At 40.7% G+C, this 24,526-nt stretch overlaps 3 protein-coding genes across 4 annotated transcripts; 2 read left to right on the top strand and 1 right to left on the bottom strand.

The window, feature by feature from the left end:
* Positions 1-7: 7 nt before the first annotated feature.
* LOC120798888 (MICOS complex subunit MIC26-like) lies at positions 8-934 on the bottom strand. Its single transcript, XM_040143680.1, is given in 2 exon segments — positions 8-889; positions 892-934. Coding segments are annotated over 2 exon segments (651 nt in total). The 5' UTR covers positions 923-934; the 3' UTR covers positions 8-269.
* Positions 935-1,862: 928 nt separating this feature from the next.
* dnaaf6 (dynein axonemal assembly factor 6) lies at positions 1,863-4,813 on the top strand. Its single transcript, XM_040144156.1, has 6 exons — positions 1,863-2,166; positions 2,715-2,781; positions 2,904-3,009; positions 3,526-3,622; positions 4,183-4,268; positions 4,476-4,813. The coding sequence occupies exons 1-6, from the start codon at positions 2,065-2,067 to the stop codon at positions 4,603-4,605; spliced, it is 588 nt and encodes a 195-aa protein (XP_040000090.1). The 5' UTR covers positions 1,863-2,064; the 3' UTR covers positions 4,606-4,813.
* A 698-nt stretch (positions 4,814-5,511) lies between these two features.
* Positions 5,512-24,273, top strand: pip4p1a (phosphatidylinositol-4,5-bisphosphate 4-phosphatase 1a). Of its 2 annotated transcripts, none has more exons than XR_005708791.1 (7): positions 5,512-5,796; positions 6,821-7,014; positions 10,691-10,797; positions 12,568-12,673; positions 15,413-15,465; positions 16,914-17,099; positions 21,425-21,502. XR_005708791.1 is itself a non-coding variant. In XM_040144126.1 (7 exons), exons 1-7 carry the CDS (start codon positions 5,679-5,681, stop codon positions 21,566-21,568), a joined length of 813 nt encoding a protein of 270 aa, XP_040000060.1. In that variant the 5' UTR covers positions 5,512-5,678; the 3' UTR covers positions 21,569-24,273. The 2 variants fall into 2 exon arrangements, 1 of the variants encoding a protein (XP_040000060.1); XM_040144126.1 differs by having other exon boundaries at positions 16,914-17,004; positions 21,425-24,273.
* Positions 24,274-24,526: the final 253 nt, after the last annotated feature.

The raw sequence follows: 24,526 nt of genomic DNA, 5'->3' as shown, positions 1-24,526 counted from the left end.
ATTTTAATGCAGGACAAGTTGATTTTTATTAACTCTCTACATAAATATACATTCAAATCAGAAGCAGAAGTAAATCATTCAAGCTGAAAACCCCTTGTAACCGGCCATGCCCGGCCTGAGATGCATGTGAAGCTTTAGTGCAAAAAGTGGGCATGACAAAATCACAAGATTAGCGTCGATCTGCGTAGCTCGTGTCAAACTACGGCATCGGGGAAAGGCTGCTGTGCGATTTCCTACTGCCGAGTGGTTGCAGAGTCACACCGGGATCTTCAGGGTTTAGTTTCTGAGTCGGGGCCCTTTTCAGCCTTGCTTTGGGGCCTCAGCATCTTCTCCACGGCGGCGTAACTCCGCACGGCGCAGTCGTACACGGAGTCCCCGGTTGACTTTGCGACGGCGGCAGCGTGCTCCGGGTAGTAGAGGGAGGCGCCCACGGTCATTAGGCCGGTCGGGTAGATGACTCTCTTAACCCTGGAGCCTCTGGCAAGCAGCAGTCCCAGGACACCGGTGAAGCCGATGACTCCTGCCCGGGGGTAGAAGTCCTTCGGAGGGTTCTTCAAGTAGGCGTAGGTGTCGTTCCCGTACTGCACGACACTTCGAACCCTGGGTTTAATTTTGTCGTAGGTGCCCTGGCACCAATCCGTGTACGGCTCCACCAGCTTCCGGAGGGTGGCGACACTCTGCTCCAGTTGACCCGCGTCGGGCTCCACATACCGAGACTTCTGTTGAGGAGCGGTGTACAGGGACAGTTCGTCCAGACTCGACGAGGTGGTCGCCTCTTGTTCCCCGTCACCGGCAGCAGCAGCAGCAGCAGCACAGACGGCGGTCGGCAACAGACTCAAAGCACCCGGCATTGCACCGCCTGTAACCTTCAACATGATCCCCGCCGGGCCATGCATTTACTACGGTGTCCCAGAAGAGACATGACGGCTCGAAGCGATAATAGCTTCGCCTTTCAGTTGACTTTTGACAAACGTTTTTATTTTGCTTGAAAGCACAATAGCAAACCATTCCAAACTGTATTGGACACGTTTTGTTTATATAGGACTTAAATATCTATAAATTCATATAAACTATTAGGACACTACGGTTATTTAACTATTTAGGTTATCCAATGGGTAGTTACTCTTGGGAAGTATGAGGGCTACTTATCTATTGCACTTGTATTTTCCTTTTAAGCTACTTTAACATTTATTTTCTACTACTCATAACTGGGATATATTGCAGCTATGAGCCATAGTTACTTCGCGGATTAAAAATTAAATACACACGGTAGGCCAATCATCTTATAAAATATCGTGCATTGTTAAAGAGTTCCCCATGTCAGTATGCTTCCATGTTAATTTAGAAGTAGTAACGACCCACTAATATTATATGATATAATACTCAAAACTATTTAGGGGAAATAGTATAATGATGGACAGAAAACAGATTAAAAAGAGCCTTCTAAGACAATTCTGGCCCATTTACATTTTTTTTTTCTATTGATCAAATGCAAAATAAATTAATAAAATAAAGAGCCCTTTCCCTTTTAATAAACACGTTTAGGAAGAATACGTGTATTATTTTATTTAAATTTTGGATGGATTTTCTAAAAATATTTTTATTATTATAAATTTATTGTTTGTTTTGTTTGTTTTATTTCGTCTTTACTTTTAATTGAAAACGTCATCCTGGGCCAGAAGTTAGATTACAGTATTAGCAGGTAAAAAGGCCTAGTTATAGATAATCCACTGTGTTTTTTTTTAATTTTGTTTTTTTTTTAATTTTTTTAAGTTAATGCGGGGTTTTGTGTGGTTGTTTTTTTGTTTGTTTGTTTTTTGTTTTGTTTATTTCTATTTATTTATTTTTTGGTGCAGGTTTTTTTCTTTTCGCCCGTATCGTCACTGGTTCCCATGGCAGCCTGAAAGCCCGGTCGTCTCCAGGGAAACGGAAAGCGTCAACAGTCCAAACGACCGACGCCTCGTGTAAATGTTCAGGCTGACGCTTTTTACATTATTAAGTGCCCAGTAGCTTTTTGTTTTTTGTTTGTTTGTTTCCTCTTGGTGTTAATTTGTGCCTCTATGAATGGAGTGTCTTGGAGTGTCATCCCTTCAGAACCTACAGGCTCTGTCTGCCTTGCTGTCAACTCAGGATGGCGAGGTTGACGATGATGAAGAAGAAAGCAAAGTAAGCTAGTGTATATCCTCGGTGGTGAACTGATCTCAGGTCGACCCGTGCGGATTTTGACGGTTCGTTTAGCTCACTCAGTCTCAATGTTAGGTTCAGTGGTGGAGGAAGTGCTCGCATCTTCAGTAAAAGGAGAACAGCATTCGCCTCTGAAATGTAGCGGGGTAGAAGGAAACAGTAACATAAAATTGAAATATTCAAGTAAAGTACAAATACCTCAAAACTGTACTTAAGTCATGTACCTAGTAAATGTAAATGGACCTAGTAACATTCCAACACTGGATATGTTAATGTTTATTATGTAGACATGTTTCAAACAGATATAAAACATCTTTAAAGGAAGAAACACAAAGTAATGTTTTTCAGTAAATCTAGATGAATAGTTTGCTTCGTTTTTTGTTTGTTTTGTTTAGTTTAGTTTTTTAATGTGTATTGATAACCGCCTTATAATGGCTGCAAAACTGAATGACGGGATGCCATTAGTTTTAATTTGAAATTAAGGCATAAACACTCTATTGGTTTACAATAACATCCGTTAATCTCAACAGAATGTGACAGCCTGTGCACAGCTGGGCCCCGGACACATCGGTCCCCCACCCAAGAACGATAAAGAAGGTAATGCTCTGTATTTCTTTCAGATATCTCCTGAAAAATAACTCTGATATCATTATAGTAACACAGAGACGATGTACAAACTGAATGTGCCCGTGTGTGTGTGTTGATTGGGGTTCATTTAGTGGCAACTGCCTATGTGAGGAAGAACGGCAAAGATATCTGGAGCGAGGAAGAGGTGGCTGAGGGCTCCCAGTATGACGATGTGGCTGACCAGCGGCCACAGCCTGAGTAAGACTACAGAGTACAAAGAAACACACACCGAAGGGTACACTGCTGTATACAGGGGTCAGCCGCTGGGAAACGCAGATGTGAACTCCTCAGCACTTTTTTTCCCCCGTTGTCCTATTGGAGTACATTTAAGCCTCGAAACAAAACAAGCCACACTGTCCCCTGTACTGTAAGTTTAACACAACTTTCTAATTATGACACTTTGTTCCACTTTTAACAGAACCCAAGCCCGGTGATTAATTATTATAAATGCTTGCCATTATTGCCACTGAGCTCAAAACTAATTATAGAAGAAGAAGGGAGGGGGAGACTGCCTGTAGAAAAGTATTTATCACAATTATTTGTAACATTTTCCACACTCTATTGACTTCGGCTTGACATCCCTCCTCTGCCTGCTTGTTTCTGTTTTATGTTTTTCCCTTCTGATTCCGTCCACTGTGAAATGACGAGATACTGTACTGATGGTGTGATTTTTAAGTATGCCTGCATTAAGTGTGTATAACCATTGGTGTTCAGGTATGAAATAATCCTGAAGCAGAGTGTCCGGACAGAGGATCTGTTCTTGGGCTTGAGTGGAAAGGACCCATCCTCCATGTGCTGTGAAGCCATGCTGGTACTGATTTTTGCATGCCACTAAATATACGGGTTTGATGATGAAAAATGAAATGAACAAAGATGTGATCGGGAACCCCCGACCAGGAATGATAACGTGATTCCAAATATGGGCAGGATTCAGAGAATTTGTCTTAAGAGTTAGACCCTTTCAGGCTCAACTATGTCTAATGAAAGTTCTGACACTATTTGTAAAGAGTGTAAACAATGTTAAGGGACACAAAAGCTAACTTACGCAGCACGAATGAGGGAAAGAGGGAGAAAGTAACTGCTTAGAAAATCAGATTAAATAAAGAATAATGTTACAACTCTTACTTTATCACCATGCAGTGAGAGGTATCTGAAATCTGTATACTGTTTCGTCCTTAACTAAGCTCGTCATACTTTTATCAGACCTTGTAGTAGAATTGAATAGAAGGTTAAGTAAATAGCCAGAGAATGACATTGCTTGGATAGCAAAAGTGCAGCGGAAATGTCGTATTCTCTTAGCACAAATATGACATTAAATGTTTTATGTACGCAGCGTAAAATATTAAAGAGGCTGACTTTTCCTACTCTTAGGTGAAAATCAAACTGCCAGACACGAAAGCAACGGAGGTGGTCCTGGATGTAAAAGAGAAGTTCCTTGATCTACGGACGCCAAAGCAGTAAGAGATGCTTTGAAAATGTTCTCTTTAATTTTTAATCGCCTCAAGACAGAGCAGCGGCAGTTCACACCAAAAGCTCCCATTTCCAGGCGTTTCCTTTTAATCAGAGGTACACATCATGATCTGAGCTTTGATTGCTGTTTCACACGGCTCTTAACATCTACCTCTCAGACACTACAGACACACTCTCTCCATCTCTTTAACCAGTAAACTGGGTCTCCATCTTCCACACCCCATCCACAGCCACGAGGGCAAGGCTCAGTTCTTCAGTGAGAGAGGGGAACTGGAGGTGACTCTATTGCTGAAACGCTCCATGGATTTAATCAACATGCTATAGGAAAGAATGACAACAGCCCACAAGTATTCAGAGGGAACAGAAAAGATGTGACCCCGGTCAACAGTGGAGACTTATACATACTGCCTTGTTTATGGGTCAAGGAAAGAAGGGATAGAGAAATGATCAGTATGAATCCTGTGTATTTCCTGAAATTCATTTTATGTGAATGTTGAGTTCATGCTGTTATTACATGTGTCACCACTGGTTCTGTGAGTATTAAGATATGGTTTTCTAATAAATATTTGTCGTATTATGTGGCTGCCTTATTACCGGATAACCAGAGATGTGGAGCTTTAGATGGTAAATCCAGATAAACTTTACCATACTTTACCCTGTATTGATACTAAACATAATGGAAATCATGGCCAGATGGACCTGTAAGGGGGCCTCGGGGCCAAAATGAGCTGCTGGGACCCCATTTCTCCCCGTGTCTGTGCATTGTATACATGGAATACATGGCTCCAAATTTGTTGGGGGGGGGTAATTCGATTAAACACAAACTAATTTAGATCTATGCGCCACTGAGCACAATACCAACTCATACAATGAAAAGATTTTTTACGCAGGGCTCCTTCTGTGATCGGGTAATAAAACAGGACCCATCTTAAAGCCCTTATTACCAAAGTTGATGTGTGCAGCTCCTTTGATACAGATCATCATGTCTGTTGATGTAGTGCTTTAGTGGTCCATATTCCAAAACAGTTTTATATTTTATCATATTGCCAACTTTTGCATGCAACTGTAAGTACAGTACTTGAGTAAAAACTTTCTTTCCACCTCTGGCTATAGAGAAAAGAAGAAGCCTAACAGTTCCTTACAGCAATACAGTGGCCACTGTTGGCAAATAGTCCAAACATAATTCCCATGTCATTTGCATTAAGACGTATCACGGGGAATCTCAGGAGTATCCCTGGGTGTGCAGTGAGTGCCACACCCCCGAGCACCGTTACCGCAGCAGCAGCGGTGGTGTGATCATGTGACGCCTGCATTTCCGACACAACAATACAACACCTTATCGGTCTGCGTTCACGCTCCCACTCTCTTCCCCCCCTTCCCCAAGCCTCGCTCTCGGTATGGCGGACGGCGAGAGGTCCCCGTTACTATCAGACCTGGGAGATGGTGCACTCGGCAGCGGTAACGGCGGGGTGTCTCCCGGTGCAGCGCCCTACGGTGTGCCCAACAAACCACAGAGTGAGTATCCATGGAGCTCTCTCCTCCGCCCGACTCCAGCCTGAATTAGCGTAGCCGACATTAGCCTCCACTGACTGGGCATTCTGGTTAGCCTGCTAGCTCAGCTGTGACAGCGACAAAGAATGGGCCCGTTGTGACTGTGTATGTGCAGGATGTGATGTTAGCTTGCAGAGTATTTCTTTACGAGCACCTCCTGGGGGGTAAAACATGCCGTTTTTCAATACTAATGTAGCAGGGGCTGAAGGGAATCAGCGTTGTGCTGCTTATCTAGCTAACCTAGCAACCGCTTTATTAGCTTAACAGCTAGCTCTACTTAGCACCGGCAAAGCTCCAGGTTTGCAGCTCAGTAATATTATCACTAAACTATACTTTATTTACGTATCCCAACACAGACTGTTGCATGCATTTCAACAGCTGACGGGTGAACAGTGTACTCGAAAGCTGGTAAATGCACCTGTTAGCTAGCTAGCATCTGAGAAACACCTGAGCTGATTGATGTATAAGAAAGCCATTACGGAGGCTGCAGATGGAAGGTGCACGATACAGTCGCGACCAATGGCAGTTCACATAAGGCGGGACTGTCTCAAAAGACAGTAATGGAAAAGAATGGCTCCTAATTATGTTTTGCTCCCACAACCTGCTCTAAACTCTCGTTCCCACTGCTTGCCAGACATTGTGCAGAGAAAGTAGTACTGTTTGTTGCATCAGATTTCTAGACAGAAGTCTGTCCCATTTATTTACACTTACTTTCTCTGTTGTTCACTCTTTCTCAGACAAACACTCGAATTTGTTGAAACTGACCCCGCTCAGCATTCCTGGAGTGTTTTTCTTCTAAAGCTCCTTTCAGTTCAACTCGGGACAAAATCTTATTAGGTTGTTAATCGTAACATAAGACGTTACTTGTCATGGGAATTGAGGCAACTCTTGTGACAAGATTTTCCTCAACAATACTTCACTTGTCACTGCTCCTACTAAGATTGTATTCATCGGTCTTTCCCTTCCTTGTCTCCCCCAACATGTTCAGGCTTCCCTCCGTTCCCCAGCCCAACCCAGCCCTCGGTACTCCTAGGGGAGGATCCTCCACCCTACTCCCCGCTCACCTCCCCGGAGAGTGGCAGCGCCCCCGTTATCAACTGCAGGGTGTGTCAGAGCCTGATCTCTGTGGAGGGAAAGATCCACCAACACGTGGTAAAGTGTGGGGTCTGCAATGAAGCTACGGTAGGTTTCCAGAGGAGTTTGTACGCCCAGGTGTAACACGCACGCAGTCTGTTTATACTGTATGATGTGTGCAACACACGCATGGAAAAATACTTGAGCAGTATCCCCTGTTAAAGGGTTGCTTCACACAAATGAGAAAAATGTTTTCTCACAGACCTCTAGTGGTGTTTAGCTGCATATGAAGTGATTTTATTTGCCTGGATTCACAAATACGCGTCTCTGAGGTTTCTACCTCCATCTTGTTCCAAATGACATAATGTATGGGACTCAAAGCAATGGAAAATGACATTTAGAAAACTCAACAGCTTCTCTTTCCAGAATTAGTGTCCTCATTACTTTGGATAATCCCAGAGCTCACAGTGAGGTCACTAATGGTCCCTATAATCCCTTTGGTAGAAAGTCGTTCCAGTGAAACAGTTTTTAGTGTAGTTTGGATGAACCAACCTTTTAGATATTCTGTGGATGGTGTTTGAGCATCGTGAAAACGTCCTTGAATTTAATTAGAAAGACTGGCAGTCTGTCAGTTTCCACCAAGTTGGAATTCAACTGGTTAGTTTCATGGCATAAAACAGAAAGCTGTTTTTCTATTTAGATCCAAGGACACATTCACTCCCAACTGTTGTAAATTGATTTATTGAAAACCTAGAGTGTTGCCTTATTTAATCAAGACAAATACGGTATATCCTGTGTAGACAAATCTCAGGATATATAGTATGAATATTTAAAATTTTTATAAATTCAAGGGTATATAATTATAAATAATTCTATGTCTTTCATCTTCTGATCTATTACCAATCTATCTTCTTGTTGTTTGTTAACTCATGGCAGGCTTGATTCATTAATGCCAGAATTAATTGGATTTTGATATTCCCCATGCCATACATTTTAATAATGGTTCAGAATGACAGGTCACACAAATGAGTTCCATTTTTTGCAAATATGTTCATGTGACACTTTTGAAAAAAAAAAAGGGTTTGTTTGTAATAAGGCAGAATGAGAATTGTAAACTGAAAATCCAGCATAATTTGGAGTGAACTGTTTATGGAAAAATTAGAAGAGGTGGCAGTATCCTTTCTGTCAGAAAGATCAACAAGTTTTATGCAAAACAAAATTCAAATGTTGAGAAATACTCACGCAAGCCTAACTAAAGACACTAGACGGAGCCTAACTGTTATTTTGCCAATGGTCTCATTATGTTTATGCTGATGTTACACAGGTATCACACGTAATTTGACACTGAAGTTTTCCATGTACTACCTCTAAGTACAGACTGTACTGTAACTGGTCAGGTGTGGCAAGAAAACAAAAGGATGCACAGCTGCACTTTTACTTAAGTGATTTTTAAAAGACACATGTCAGTGTAAATTCAGCTGCCAAGTTCACCTCTTTGACCACAGAAAAAGATGTTAATGATTGGGAAAATTTGACAGTTGTATAGATGATAATGCAGCATGGAATGTCAACAACCATCGCTGCCAGACTCACAGGCTGCGGGGGCTCCGCCGGTGTGCATCACTAGTAACGCAAATCAGTATGCAGATGGAAGACGAAATATGAAATGTTTCCAGATATACCAGTATGCAACGTGAGCAATTTACAGATGGAATCGACATATGTAGATGCACAGACATATGTCCAGGCTGTGCTGATATGGATTGGTGGCCACAGCCTTAGAAAACATACAGATGAGGGTCGCGTCTACCCACAAATTAGCCTGAGCGTGCAAACATGCATCATAGCGTTTTCAGATGGAATTTGCTTCATACAGAGGTATGTTAAGACATAAGTATTAGCTCAAATCCAAAGATGTGTAGAGGAGGCAAAATATATAACTATAGTATCTGTGGAACAGCAAGTATTATTTACTCTGGGTAAATAGGTTTGATCTACAGCGTCTTTACTGGTGTTAGTGGGGGTTGTCTCTTTGTGTCAGGCCCTTTTTGTTGAGTAGGCCGATAAATGAGAGACATATTGTGACATAACAATTTAGTGTAACCCGGCTTTAATTCGACAGTAGGGGTGGGATGACAATTATTATAAGTAATTGTGAGTAAACAATATTAATTGTTGTTTCACTGCCAAAGATCTCTGTAGCAAAAACTGTCTTTGATCTAGTTAATGGTTATATTCATGAGGTGGAACATTGGTTTTTCTTTGCCAGTCACTCAGTGGCCGCAGCACAGGACAAAGTACAGTATAAGCAATGATTTTTATATTGAGATGTCCGATACAAAGTTGCCTGACTTATTTAATAGCGAACACCATCATTCATTTTCCATTGTGGAAAAAAATAGTTTCCTTTTAACTGCACATTATTTAGGTGAAATTAATATATTTTGTTATAAAACTGGCTAAATAGTAGATACAGTTGTCAGTATAAGGCAGTAGAGTTCAACAGCAAAACAAACTGCAACCTTCAAAATTACCAAACAGTTGAATCAACACCTTTCTGAAAGGTTTCAACAAAACGGAACATTGTAACTTTCACGAGAGGAGGATTTATTGCAGGACTGTTGTATTACACTGCATTAAAAGTGATATAAATGTTAAGACTGACATACGCCTATATTACAATCATTTTAATAACTAAAAGTGACTGAAATTAGACAATACGCCATTTAATGATTACTTGCGATATTAGTTTTCACTCCCACCGTTATGTCCGTCCGTTCAGGGCAAGTATAAACTGCAGCCCCGCAGCAGTTGTATGTGAAATTGATCATTTGAAACAGACAGGTTTTAATCTGATCCGGTTAGTAAGAGTGCAGTGAATGGTGCAGCGGAGAGAACCGTCAGCAGGACAGACAGCAGTCTGACAGCTGGATGTTATCTTAAGCCCAGAGGCAGGTGCGTGATTTGTATAGTGGTAAAACACACATTAATATTTCCGTTCTCTCGGCGAGCTCAAACAATGGCCTTCGTAACTGACTTTGGCCTGCAGTATTATGTGACCTAGGGAGATGGTACAAGTTAGGCTGCCCCAACAATCGTAAAATGCATATTCGTTGTACTAATATGTAAAGAATATAATTGCCTAATTGGACATTTGGCAGGCCAGTTGTTTCGAGGTATTGTGTAACTCATCACGTGAATTTCTAATACAGTTCCATACAGCAACAACAATATACAACTCTCTGAGACAGTTCCTTATCAAATGCAAATTTGTGGCCTAGACATTTTTTAAGCCTTTGTCTTTATTTCCTTCTACATTATATTATTATTATTATTATTATTATTATTATCAAGGTCCGAAGCGGTGCTGGACACACCGGTTGCTTTGCAGAAGGCCCCTTGCAGGCCTTTACTGCCCTTTTTCCTCACCGATCTCACCATCTCAAACATGTTTGTGATTACACTGAGTGAGTGAGTTTTAGTTAAAAACTTACCTCGCTTGTTAACATTACACAAGAGCTAGGTAACTAAGTGTTTTACGTCAGTTGGAGAGCAACCAGCAGCACCTTAAGTATCATTGTACTGTAATGCCGTCCCTCGGCTCCTTACCCACAACTAGATTACAGCCACTTCCAATATCTCTCAGAATACCTCTCTCCCTCACGTAGTATCGGTTCATTCTCATCCGTCAAGAATAATTGGGTTGTTATCTACTCCTATTCTAATTCGTTGTTCTGCTGTCTTCTTACCTCTTCCTCCTGGCTGTCTCTGTCTCCCTCTGCAGCCCATTAAGAACGCCCCAGCAGGGAAAAAGTACGTTCGCTGCCCCTGCAACTGTCTGCTCATCTGCAAAGTCACTTCCCAGAGGATCGCCTGTCCCCGGCCCTACTGGTGAGAAATTCTTCCTGTCTGTGTTTCTGTGTGTGTGTGTCTGTGTGTGTCTGTGTTTGCGCGCACACACCATTGTGAGGCTGCACTGTGTATCTGTGTGAGAGAGAAGAGGAGCAGAGGAAACAAGGTACAGTGGGAGCAGCAGTTCCTCAATTAAGGCTGTGCTCCCAGCACAGTTTACATGCAGTGCTCAGCGAGCCGGATGAGGAAATAACAGCCTCATTACAATAGCCACATCATGGCTTTCACTTCTGCAGGTAGTTAATATTATGAGTGGTGTATCTGTATGGGTAATATACTGTATGTATTGTGTGTTTTTGTAGGCCATATTTTATCTAGGGATGGGGATTATTTAAAGATTTTAATTTACAATATGCACCTTTCAGATAGAAAAAAAATCCAAAACTCATGTATTTGGTTTAATTACACACTAAATCCCCGCAGAGTAGCTCTCAACCAAATACACACTTAGCAAAACCATTCATATGTTAATATCAGAAGGCAGAATCAGCACATAAGCCTCTTTAGAACAAAAACAGTTGAAAGTAAATTGGAAAAGTTCCATGAGTTATACTAAATGTCACTTGTGTGGCAATTTTTATTTTTCAGGGAACAAAGACAACATTACGGGGTTTCTGACAGTTCAATTAAAGTTTGAGAAAGAAAAGTTTCCGTTGTCTTCTTGCAGGAAACTTTTTATGAGTCAAAGAGTTTGCCAGTGTGTTTGGATATGTCGTCAAAAACGCACGGCTGATGTCAACGAAGATGTACCACCAGCGGCTCATCTGAACATCATACTGCTGCAGCTTAGTATAATTGCTCAGAAAGAAAAGATTCCTTGTTTATGCCCGAGGCATAAAATGTGCAAGAGAAACATTTTTAGCCATCCATTTTCTTTCTGTCTTTTTTTTTTTTTTTTTTGTTCTCAATTTTCTGCTGTTGTGTAAACATGTATAATTTTAAAAAATCTCTTGTCATAAATATCTGAAATCCATAATTCATCTGTCAGCTTCTGTTCATATCATACGGTTAGCCTCAAGTCTAATTAGGGTTTTGCATGTTAATTGGAGGCCAAAAATAATTTCATGAAATGTCCTGATGTCTTTAACGAAAATATTACATAATTCACCCATTAACCAGTCATTTGCTTTGACATTATTTGACATTTTATGCCTTATAAATAAAGGAGGAATCTTGTTTTTGATATTAATTTCTAATGTAACCTTTTTTTAAAAATTACTGTATATGAACTGGGAAGGTTGTATCAGCAATGTCCTTAAAATTGGAAGAGATACAGAAGTTTTTAGCGAAAAAACACAACATTCAAAATTTTACTTTCATAATTTTATTACAGCTGATCACAGGATGCCCATTTTGTTAAAGCAACCCCGAAAGGTTGTAAATATTCCTCATAGGCCACTTTTACTGCATTAAATTGCTCTAGCGAGTTTACCTCCGGTGTCACTGTTTTGCATTCAAACCAGACTTGCTGACTAAACCAAACACATCTCAGTGCTGCCGTCTGATCAGTGATTCTGAGCTACTCTAGTTGTTTCAGGAAGACGGTTGTAGGAAAGCAGTCTTAGTGCTAATGAGACGATTGGCTGCTGACGGATCTCAAAAGGTGAATCTGTCGTCAGCCTTCCCACACCAGCAATATGAGACGACTGCTCGCAACAACAGGCAGTGAATGTTAGTTTGAACGCTGAATGATATCCTGAATAATTTGTGGTTTGGATGCTGACTTTGTGGGGGTCTGTCTCCTCACAGTAAGAGGATAATTAATCTGGGTCCGGTTCATCCTGGTCCGGCCAGTCCTGACCCTCAGCCAGCCGGGGCCCGCGTCTCCTGTGGACACTGCAGCAACACCTTCCTGGTAACACACTTTCTCTACGTAATCAGAATGAACTTAAATGAACATTTTTTTTTTTTTTTCAATTTCTTTTACCGACTTTGAGGAAATACCCATAGAAATTGGAATCACAACACAATCACAATTTACATCAATTTCAAAGTTAAAGGAATAGTTCAACATTTTGGGAAATTTGCTTATTAGCTTTTTTTGCCAAGAGTTAAATGAGAAGATCAATACACAGAATGCACAGATATGAGAGTTGTATCAATCTTCTCATTGGCAAAGAAAGCTGTTACATAAATTTCCCAAAATGTCAAACTGTTGCTTTAAGACCAAACAAAAATCCCCCAAAGGTGAAAATGTTTGATTTGGATTGCAAACAAAATGTCACTCTTTGAGCAAGGGAGTTTTTTCTTGACCTCAAAGTAGAGTACGTGTAACAAAACAGTCTGAGCTCAAAGGTCCACCTCCTAGCTTTCAGAGCCTTTAGTCACAACTCATAGTTCCCCATTCAAGTGAACGGGAAAGTGGTCCCAGATTTTGGACCCCACTTTAAGCCACATGATGATACCTGAGCCAGCTTAAGCTCTAAAAGCGAGTAAGTGGATCTTGATCCTAAAAAATAAATAAATAATTAACTTAAAAATCTGATCTAACAGATTTTCTCTTTACCTACTATGTGTGTTCATTAAATGTCATTGAATTCCCTTCATAGGTTTTTAAGATATGTTACTAAAATACATTGGAGCAAACTACTACGATTTTCTGAGAATAACTTAAAAAAAGAATTTGACTTTCAAATTATTGACTGCGACATCTGTAGTATCGGTTTTATTTAAAAAGACATGAATTGATTACTCATATCAGCAGGATTCACAACGTCAGTACGGCCACTGTTTATTAAGTCTCTGGCACAGGTCCCAAAATCTCTCCTGTCTCTTTCAATGACATAAACCTGAAAAAGACCCAACCAATAAAATCACATTCACTTTAAAGAGCCAAGATCCAATAAAAATGTTTTTGAAGAGGTGATGCATTACCATGCAAACCAGCTGAACATTAACATTGCGATGGAATCTGCTGTTTTGGCTTTTATCCTCTGTAATATCATGAAATATCTGAAATATCACGTTAAAGTTTCAGTAGGCCTGCAACGTTGTTGTTTTTGAAAAGTGCTGTTGCACAGCCAGAAAAGTCAGTTATTTAAAAGCCAAAACATTCATGCACTAGGCCAAGTAAAAGTTGAGTTATTGGTGTAGATCAATACCCCATCAAGTCTCGGCTGATATATTCTGGCCAGTTTGTGCCAAAGGGGAAGTAAAATTTTAACTTACTGCTCTTTAACAATACGGTGACAGGTCAAGTTGGTTTGGATATATGGTGAAAGGGAGGAGGGCGGCACAGCCAGAGAAAGAGAAGAATAGAGCCGAAAACAGAGGTGAGATGGATGGTACAGGGTGTCTAGGATCCAGCTGGACCTTTCCCTCCTGTTTAAGGACAGAGTGGCTGAACGAAAATAAAAATCTGTGCCCTGGGTGGCGTTGCGGTGATCCTTTCGTCGCAGATCTGGTGATAATGTTCTGTGTGCTTCCCATACAGAGTGTTTCTATCGGAATAAAAAGAATGTGCAGTCAGTGTATCGTGCTCTGCATTGTTTATAAATGTATCACGCACCCAACGTTAGGGAGGGAATAAATGTCTGCACCCTGAGAGAAGGCTATTTCTCTTTCTCATTTTTTTTTTCCTGTGACACACAGCACCTGTTGGCAAGAACTGGGATGGTTGTATTAAATTTCTTAAAATGTGCCATAAATCCTTGCAAATGCAGCCGTACTTGAATAAGGCCATCTGTAAAGGAATTTATCCTAAAGTTGTACCTTGCCTGCACATGACACGTACGTGCAGTCGAAGTACTCGTCCCATCAGTGTAAATTTGCATTGAACTTGCATATAGTGCTGAGACGAATCATTATGTCATCGATTGGTCAGAAAACGGATTCAACAGTTTGATGATCGATTGACCATTTATGTCATTTACCAAGACAAATTGCCAAATATTTTCTGGTTCTAGATTCACAATCATGAGGATTGTGGCTTTTCTTCTCTTATATAACTGCAAATTGAAATATCTTTGTGCTTTGGATAATTGATCAGAGAAAAACAGGCAATTGGCAGACGTCACCTCGCACTCAGGGAAAGTGTGACAGTCGTTTCTTACTTTTCTCTGACATTTTATAGTCTCTATACGTCTCTATAATCTAGAGTGTGTATATATATAATGTGCAAATTTCTCTGCATCCAGTCAGTTCAATGGCAAACAACCCTTATCATGCAGTGCCCTTCACCCCCCCCCCCCAAATAACTCACTCCAGCTGCTCTTGTCCTTCTGGCCAGGACAAACACATTGTGAATCATTCATTCCAACTGCCATTAACACATTATAAATAAGCAGTGAAGGACTTTGCACCGTGACACCTGCGCATATTGTCTATTTTCTGTTCCCTGCACAGCCATACTTACCTCATCTATTTACTGTGAACGGTGTCAGAGCCAAATTTACGTTGCCTTTTGAGAGACAATAATGTTTTTCTGATTCTGAATCCATGGGGGATGTGTAAGCAGCAGCAAAAACACAGGTATTGAGAATTACAGTGAATGTAATACTGGCACTTTGTCGTCCCCATAACTGATAATTTGACAAACATGTCTCTGGGTTTTTGGCTGAAGCTGAAGCTCTAATCTTTCAGTTTGTCATTTCAGTGGACAGAGTTCACAGACCGGACGCTGGCCAGGTGCCCACACTGCAGGAAAGTGTAAGTAGCTATAAGCAATTCATCCATTACACCACCTCATTTTCACTGTGCTTTTACGTTTTAGATTTATGCCTTTACGCATTTAGCCGAAGCTTTTATTCAGAGAAACGTAAAAAAAAAGACGGAGCAGGTAATGGCTCCGGGGTCTTTCTCAAGGACACACATTGTGTTTTTCTCTGAATCGAACCTGTGGCGTCCTGTTTATGTGACTTTGCCTGTAACCTCAACTGCTGAAACACATTTTTTCCACCAGCCTCAATGTGTTTACATGCATCTCATAACATCATGAGGTTTCTGATCTGTGGGATTTGGCTATTAACCACATTCCTATATAACTAGCTCCATAAGCTTCTTAACATGAAGTAAGTGAAGTTTATGGGACTTTAGGGACAGGAATTAGCAGGTATAACCAGATATGATGCAGGATTAATTTTTGAGAAGCCGATATTCATTTGCGATTATTTCAAGTATGGCATAGCTGTAATATTATGGTTTGATATTATAGGTTTTTTTGGTTATTTCTGGTGATGCTTTGATTATGAACTCATGCAGAAAAACATTTAAAAGTAGAGGACCCATGTCTAGAAGTGTAAAGTTTTCAGCTGACATTTCTCAACATCAGAACAAACTTTACAGGGATTTTTCTTCAATCTATCAGGCATGGAAAGCAACAAGTCGCCTTGTGTCTTCTTTCTCAGCACTTAGCTTCACAAGGTGCTGAAAAAAGATGTGCCGGCGTGTTTGTTTTTATTACTGCGGTGCACAGGTGTGCCCCAGCAGTCTTTATGAACAGCTTCAGTCATGAGATTTCAGTCTGCCACATCCAAAATAGACCCAAAACCTGGACTGAACCTGGGCAGGTGCTGCTTGCAGTTGAATTTCTGCAGGTTTATCATAGTCATCCTTTATGTGTTATTTCAGCCCTCCACTTCCAGGAAGAGTTTACCTGCTGTGGCCACAGTTTAAAAAACAAAAAACATAAACCCATTAGACCTTCCCAAAATATTCAAACTAAAATTAATGATCCTGATTATTAATGATTAATGATCACTTGTGCTTTAAAAATGCCAAATTATATTTTTTAACCACCATTCTTATTATTTAATAGGGCTTTTCATAGAAGACATTTTGACATGTCACAGTATGAAAATCACAGATGTAAATAATACAGTGAATGGGGCTGAATTCCATTTAGCTGCTTCAGCTCCAGGGTCCTGGTATTGTGTAAGCTGGCTCACTGTCACACTGTCATGTTTTACTGGGACACTTGAATAGAACAGATGTTATTAATAATGCCCGTGCTTTTCATAATATTTTAATTCAAAATCGCTGCTATGAAAAAAAGGACTATAGTCCAGAAAAACAAAGAGTCATATCATTGTGTTGCATTTGATTTCATTTCCTAATAAAGTTAACGCCTGCGTTTCTCTTTTCGGTCGGACCTGCAGCTCCTCCATTGGTCAGAGGTATCCCCGGAGGCGGAGCTTGTGGTGTTTTCTACTCTGCTTGCTGTTTAGCATTTCCACCGCAGGGCTGATGGTGAGTGGACGCCACCAGACACCACAATGACATCCAAGAGACTGAGACCTATGCAGTATCAAAAAGAGATCATCAATAGCTGAACATAGCTGACAGTAGGTGAAAGGATAGAAAACACTGTTAAACTCTTGTCTCCTCTTTTCTAAATCTGTCCTCCCTTGTTTCTTTATAATGTAAAAACCTTACAACTCCAAATAAAACAAAAGTAGTGTGAAGAAAAAATACGATTTACACTCTCTACCTTTGCTGTTGCATGTTTAACATGGAAGATGTGCACCTCGCAGCAGCTTCCCAGACGCTGCATGACAGGCCTCTATATGTCAGTGAGATACAGTGCCTTGCGAAAGTATTCAACCCCCCCCCCTGGTGTTTTTCCTGTTTTGTTGCAATACAATCTGGAATTTAAATGGATTTTTATTCACGCTTCCCATCCACTCGAGACTACCATTCCCAGTGAAGCATGGTGGTGGCAGCATCACGCTGTGGGGATGCTTTTCATCGACGGGGACTGGAAAAGTGGTCAGGATAGAAGGAAAGATGGACAACACTAAATACAGGGCAAGTCTGGAGGGAAACCTGTTTCAGTCTGGCAGAGATCTGGGACTGGGACTGTTAACCTCCCAGCAGGACAGTGACCCAAAACAGCTAAACCCACACTGGAGGGGTTTAAAGGGAAACATTTAAATGTCTTGGAATGGTCTCGTCAAAGCCCAGACCTCAATCCAACTGAGAATCTGTGGCGTGACTTCAAGATTGCTGAACACAAACATAACCCCTTTTAACTTGAAAGAGCTGGAGCAGTTTAGCCTTGAAGAATGAGCAAAAATCCCAGTTGCTAGATGTGCTAAGCTGATAGAGACATACCCCGAGAGACTCGCAGCTGTAATTGCAGCAAAAGATGGCTCTAAAAAGTATTGACTTTCGGGGGCAGAATACTTACGCACGCTCAAGATTTGTCTTAATTGTTTGACAAATTAAAAGTAAAAAAAATTTGCACCTTCAGAGTGGTAGGCATGTTGTGTTAATCAAATAGTAAAAACCTCCAAAAAACCCATTTTAATTCCAGATTGTAATGCAACAAAACAGGAAAAACACCAGGGGGGTCGAACACATTTGCAAGGAACTGTAAAACACAAACATCCTAGTTTTTAACTGTGAACAGTGTTGAGGTTGCAACACCAGATTCAACACCCACTGAATAGCAGAAGAGAATATTTCTTGACCTTCCGTTTTGCCGTGTTTCTTCTTTTACTCTCCCTTTGATGTGCACACAACCTGTCAAGGCTCACGATGCATTTTTATATTTTCTGTTATAGTTGTCGCTCTTATTTAACGATTAGAAAAAGAGCGCAACAGTAGAATATTCTAAGTGTTACACAATAGATCGGTTTTATAGACAACCTGGAGAAAGTGAGGAGTGCGAAAGTCCGAAAAGAAACACGGACACACACAAAGAACTGGATAGTTGATGCATTCTGCCTTATGAACAGCAGAGGGTGCAAGCTGAGCACCAAACTGCGTAAATCAGTAAAGACACACTGAACACAATAGGCAAACCTGCCTTCTAGCATGGAGAACAGTAAGCATTATGCAGACAATGAATGTGCTGTGCTGACAGCATTGCATAATGGTGGTGTGGTGGCAAAAAAATGAAAGGTGGTTTTAGATGCAAGAATGGTCCCAGATTAGATGTTTTCAGTTTAATCTTTAGAGTTGTGCATTGCATCAGTAAACTTTAACATCAAGAACCCGAGACAAGTAACAGATCCAACTTCATTTCCAGACTGAATTTGATTATGAATACGAAAGCAGTGATTTTGATGAAGGGAGGTAAGAAATGAGGGAGGTACGTTCAATCAAAATGTACAAAATCAGTTAACTTGGATTGCTGGAGAAGATGTGGTGAAAACATTGCAAATCATCCACATGTTTTCTCTTACTGTCCAGTACTTAAAACATTCTGGCAACTAATTTCCATTATGAAAATATTTAAATGTGGCAGTCTTGAAGATTTGAGTCCTGGTTGATTTGGCGACACCTGTAGTTCCTGGCTGGTTCATTTGTATGTGCACATGTGTATATGCCTAAATGTATGTACATGCATATCTGTGGTGTGTGTGTGTGTGTGTGTGTGTGTGTGTGTGTGTGTGTGTGTGTGTGTGTGTGTGTGTGTGTGTGTGTGTGTGTGTGTGTGTGTGGGCTGAAAAGTTGTGTGCATACATATACTGAGCACTTTTATTAGGAACACCTGCACTCCTGCGTATTCATGCAGTTGTCCAATCAGCCGGTCACCTGGCAGCGGTGCAGCGCATAAAATCATGCAGATGCAGGTCAGGAGCTTCAGTAAATGCTCACATCAAACCTCAGGGGGAAGAAAAAAAAAAAGTGTGCTCTCGGTGACTGACCATGGGATGATTGCTGGCGCCAGACAGGCTGGTTTCAGTGTTTCTGAAACGGCTGATCTCCTGGGATTTTTACACACGACAGTCTCTAGAGTTTACTCTAGAAAATAGTGCCACAAACAAAACACATCCAGTTCTGCGGACGAAAACACCTGATGGATAAAAGAGGTCAAGGGAGAAGGACCCGACTGATTGGAGCTGACAGAAAGGCCCCAGTAACTCAGATAACCACTCTGTACAACTGTGGCGAGCAGAAAAGCATCTCAGAATGCTCAACACGTCCAACCTTGAGGCGGATGGACTACAACAGCGCAAGACCACGTCGGGTTCCACACTCGTCAGCCAAGAACAGAAATCTGAAGCTGCAGTGGGCACAGGCTGCACCAAAAACAGTACAGTTAGAGACTGGAAGAACACGGCTTGGTGTGATGAACCTGGATTTCTGCAGAGGCAGCAGATGGTTGGGGTCAGATTTTGGCATCAACAGCGTGAACCCTTGGACTCAACCTACCTTGTGTCAACTGTCCAGGCTGCTGCTGGTGGTGTAATGGTGTGGAGAATGTTTTCTTGGCTCACTTTCTGCCCCTTAATAGCAGTCAATCATGGTTTCAATGGCACAGCCTTTCTGAGCACTGTTGCTGACCATGTGAATCCCTTTATGGTCACAAGAAATCATTAAACTCCGAAGTGTACCGTTCTTTAAAGCATATTTGATGTTTGCTCGACCTGCACCAGTTGCCTGTCTCACTGTCTTTAAATTATAAATACATGCCAACCACACAGAAACCCACCAGTAACATACACAAAACCTTATTCACCTCTAGTCCTGGACTTAATCATGCTTAGTGGTTTCTATTCTAAATAGCGCTAGTCATCTGGTGTGTGTCAAAACAGGCGAGAATATTATTTATTGCAGGAATTTTTGATACTCCTGAGGGCAGTAAGGCTCTATGTTGGAACAAAAGCTTCTTAAATCAAGGTTCATTAATTTTTTTTCTTAATTTTTTACTTTTTATGTCTATAATAACTCTACTCCAGTGCCGTGACTTTAAACAGTTTGAATTCATATTTCCGAATTTTCAGAGAAACCCTATGGTGTTCTCTCAAAGTCATTTTTGCCATCTTCATTACATAATTTTCATCTGAGCAGCTGCATACTTAATGCTTGATGGGAAAGCCATTTTCTCTCTTACCCCTTAGTTGCTCTTTAGTATTGAATATGAGCGCTCCCATGAAAAATTGTGCGTAAAGTTCAGTGTCGTTGCATGGGTCTGGCTCAGGTGGATTAATCACTCACTATACGCACATAAACTTAATGTTTCGTCTGTTGCGCTGCCTTTGTGATGTTGTTGTAAAGAGAGTTAGTGTTGGATTTAGAGCTGTAACAATTAGTTGATCAAATGAGGATTAAACGGCAACTGTTTTGCTAATCGAGTAATCATGTAAGTCAATTTTCAAGCAAAAATCTGATTGTTTCAGCTTCTCACATGCTGGAATCTGCTGCGTTTCCTTATCTTACATTATAATGAATCGAATATCTTTGGGCTTTAGACAGTTGGCTGGACGAATCGAGACGTTTGATATCATTGCCTTGGGCTCTAAGAAATTGTGATGGGCACTTTTCACATATTTTTGGTGTCTCGTAGACCAATCCAGAAAGTGATCGATCAATAACAGTGATCGTTAGTTGCAGCCCTAGCTGAGGTAAACATTGTTGTACCACTGATCAGTAACCGTGCTTATTCATCTTCAGTCTCTGGAAATCAGTGGATACTTGGCTGGAATTTTTGGTGCGGTTTAAAACATCATCATGAGTCAGATAATAATGTATAAATCATTTTCAAACATAATTATAGCTTTAGCTCACTGCTACCTTACATTTAGCCCGGTTGGACTCGAGCTGGTGCATTATAATCGATATAACATACTCCTAATGTGCTTGCAGTTCCCTTGAAGGCTTTAGGAGCATCATCTGAATTTCTAAAACTGTCTCCTTGTTTTGCTGTGTCTCTCTTCAGGCTGGAACGTGGGTGAAGGCTCAGACCTACCAGGGGATCTACGCCTCATGGGCCGTGCTGCTGCTCCTGGTTCTCGTCACCCTGGCTCGGGCCTTCTACTGGGCCTGCATGAGGGTCAGCCAGCCCCTCCAGAACTTCACATAGAGCCCCCTCCAACCCTGCGGCACCCTCTTCTCAACCCGCCAGGCAGGAGGAAAGACGGCTTTGAAAAAAAAAAAAAAACACACACAAAAAACAGAATATTTATTTAAATCCAACTCCAGAAAGAAAAACATTCTCTTCCTCCTCCTGTTCCTTCTCTTTTAGTCAAATGTGTTTCTAAAACTGGATGCCGGTGGCTGCGACTGCTATATATCTATCGGTAAATATGATGATGCGTGTAGCCTAATGTACTGTTAATCTATTCTAATCTTGTGGCCAGTGTGGGGTTCATTTTAACATTTTTAACACTTTTTCTTCTTCTCTTTTCCCCCTGCGCTGTTTATAAATTTTGGCTTTAGTCTGTGGCACATCTGTTGCACTCTCGCAACTTCTAAGATGAGGACTTAAAGTTAAGTCTTAGATGTGAATATCGCTCTTGTTTTGGGGGGAAGGGGGGCTGTCCCTTTTCAGTCCTAATTTGACATTTAGGTTTAGTATTCCAGCATTTAACATTTTTTTTTAAACAGAGAAACAAATTATTTTGTGAAAGCGGCAATGAAGTCAGATGAAGCTTAAACAAAAAAAAAAAAAAAAAATCAATGCCAGTAGAAGATGACTGGAGGGACATCAGCCTCCTTTTTTGTGAATCAAAAGATCAAGTAGTGTTGAAACGTGTCTGAAAAATTGAATTCAGCAGTATGTGAAGGTAGGCTATGATGTGTCTGAACTCAGTGTTTATGCTGAATTATCCCCTGGGACTGACTTTGATCCAAAGCAGCTTGAAAGCCTTAAAAGGAGGTGTGATGGAAGGATTCAACAAACAGACCCAAACACACACACACACACACACGCACAGCCACATGAATGCTTACCGGTACACAAGAAAAGCAGGATGCTCTTAGAGTTGCAACAGCTCAGAAACCAGTTTGTCAAACACACATCCCAGCCTCTATCTTCAAAGACAGACCAGTGAACACATTTTCTCCATACTGTTTCCCCACATGTCATGCGTGCTACTTTGCATGAAAGCTGGGTATTTTGTTCTGGTCCTATCAGAGTGTAACCAAATGTACAGCCCCTTGTATTTTGATCCAAACTGTAACCAAAAAGGTTTACGTTTTTAGAACTTCAATTTTTTTCTTTTTTTAAAAATTGTTTCACCCATTTGTATCGCAATGCAAACTTCCATCACATCTTCGATTGACAAATCATAAACAGCCAAATGTGGCACAGCTGTTCCACTGATTTCCAAGAGACAGGGTTACAGGGTAAAATGGTGTGACCTTAGTCCATTTGATTTCTGGTCGGCTTTCCAAGACAGACCAAAACGTGAAACAAAACACAAAGAGCTATGGGCTTTTAGACATCAATGTCTTCCTTATCATAGCCACAAAACCATGTGGCTATAAGGGGTGTTTTTAGATTTGGTTTCTGTTGTTGGTTGCACTACACTGGTCTTGGCAGAAAGCTAAAAGCAGAACTTTCCAGCCTGTCCTTGTGTTTCCCTAGCAGAGGTTTGAATGTGTGAAAACAAAAAAGCGTAAGTTTAAAAGCTTCTGACAGCAGTCCCGAAATGTTTGGGATGTACGTCAGAGATCAAACAAGATCTTGTAATTTGCATGAAAAGACCATAATCTTTCAGCATTTTGATTGCATTTGGGACCATTCATGGCGAAAACATGTCCTTTATTGTCGTTGAGGATGGGGGCTGGCCCTGAGCTGTCTAATTTGTTGTTTGCACTTGGAGCTTTCACCTTAAGGACACTGGAATAATTTGTAACAGAGGAAAGCTCCACCAACGACTCAGAGCTTGTTACCAGTCAGAATAGATCAGTAACATAAATGCAAACACACACACTACATGTTACATTCTCACCCCATGAAGTCCCATACTGACTTGTCTGTGGTTCTGAATGTGTTGATATTTCTTTTGTTACAAATTATGTATTTTTGTTTGATTGTAAATATATTTGTTGTTTATGTACAATGGTATTGACTAAGCAAATTATGTTGCACTCCGAGCTTAACACTACTGCTGTGATCACTGAGGACCTTTTTCTTTTTTTTCTTCTTTTTTTTTTAAGAAGGTTATTTTTTCAACTCTTCACCTGTTACATATTTAATGATTTGATGAACTACTAACCTAATAAGCCTCTGGAGACCCGGTCGTGTCCAAATCTTAACCACAAACACATCAACATACTCACGCCAACAAAACATCATGACCGAATCACATTCCCAGCCAGTGAAGTTTCTGTCTCTCTCTCACACACAAACACACACACACACACACACACACACACACCCAGCACCTTATACAGTAGTGAGAAACACTGCGTAAACCAAGTAAGATGAGATGAATTTACTCTGCTAGACTGAACTGAGGTCAGAGACAGTTCATGTGGAAGTGTCATGTTATTTATTATGCACGCTGCAAAAAGGGCCACTTTGACAGTTAAGTCATTCAATTCAGTCCTAAGATCTTATTTACTGTGGAAAAAAGTCTGTTATGGAGTGAGATTATTTCACTTTTTTCAAGACTGGTCCAAGGGCATGTGTTTTTTCTCTTACTTAGAATCAGTACAATGATCTGCCAGTTTCAAGTTACGTTTAGTGCATTAATTTTTAAGACTGAGTTGGAAAAGTGTAAAAAAAAAAAAAAAAAAAACAACACAAAAAGATAAGGTTATAGGACAGAATTAAGATGACGTGACTTGTTTAAGAAGACATTTTTTGCAGTGGAGTGATCATGTTTTATCCATTACTGCAAAAATAAATCAATCATGTTAATGCCAAGAATCAAGAACCTGGCTGATGCTCTTTTCAGAGTTTGTTTACACACCAATAAAGACATGATGATGTATAAAAGCAGCTGACGTGAGTTCTTTTTATTTACCAACACACGGGATCTGATGATGCCGTGAATTTCACTTTTTTTCTTTTTAATATCTCCACACTCAC

The sequence above is a fragment of the Xiphias gladius genome, chromosome 14, assembly GCF_016859285.1.
Source record: "Xiphias gladius isolate SHS-SW01 ecotype Sanya breed wild chromosome 14, ASM1685928v1, whole genome shotgun sequence".
Taxonomy (NCBI): domain Eukaryota; kingdom Metazoa; phylum Chordata; class Actinopteri; order Istiophoriformes; family Xiphiidae; genus Xiphias; species Xiphias gladius.
Note: the sequence above shows the minus strand (reverse complement) of the source record. Positions and strands in the feature narration are given on the sequence as shown.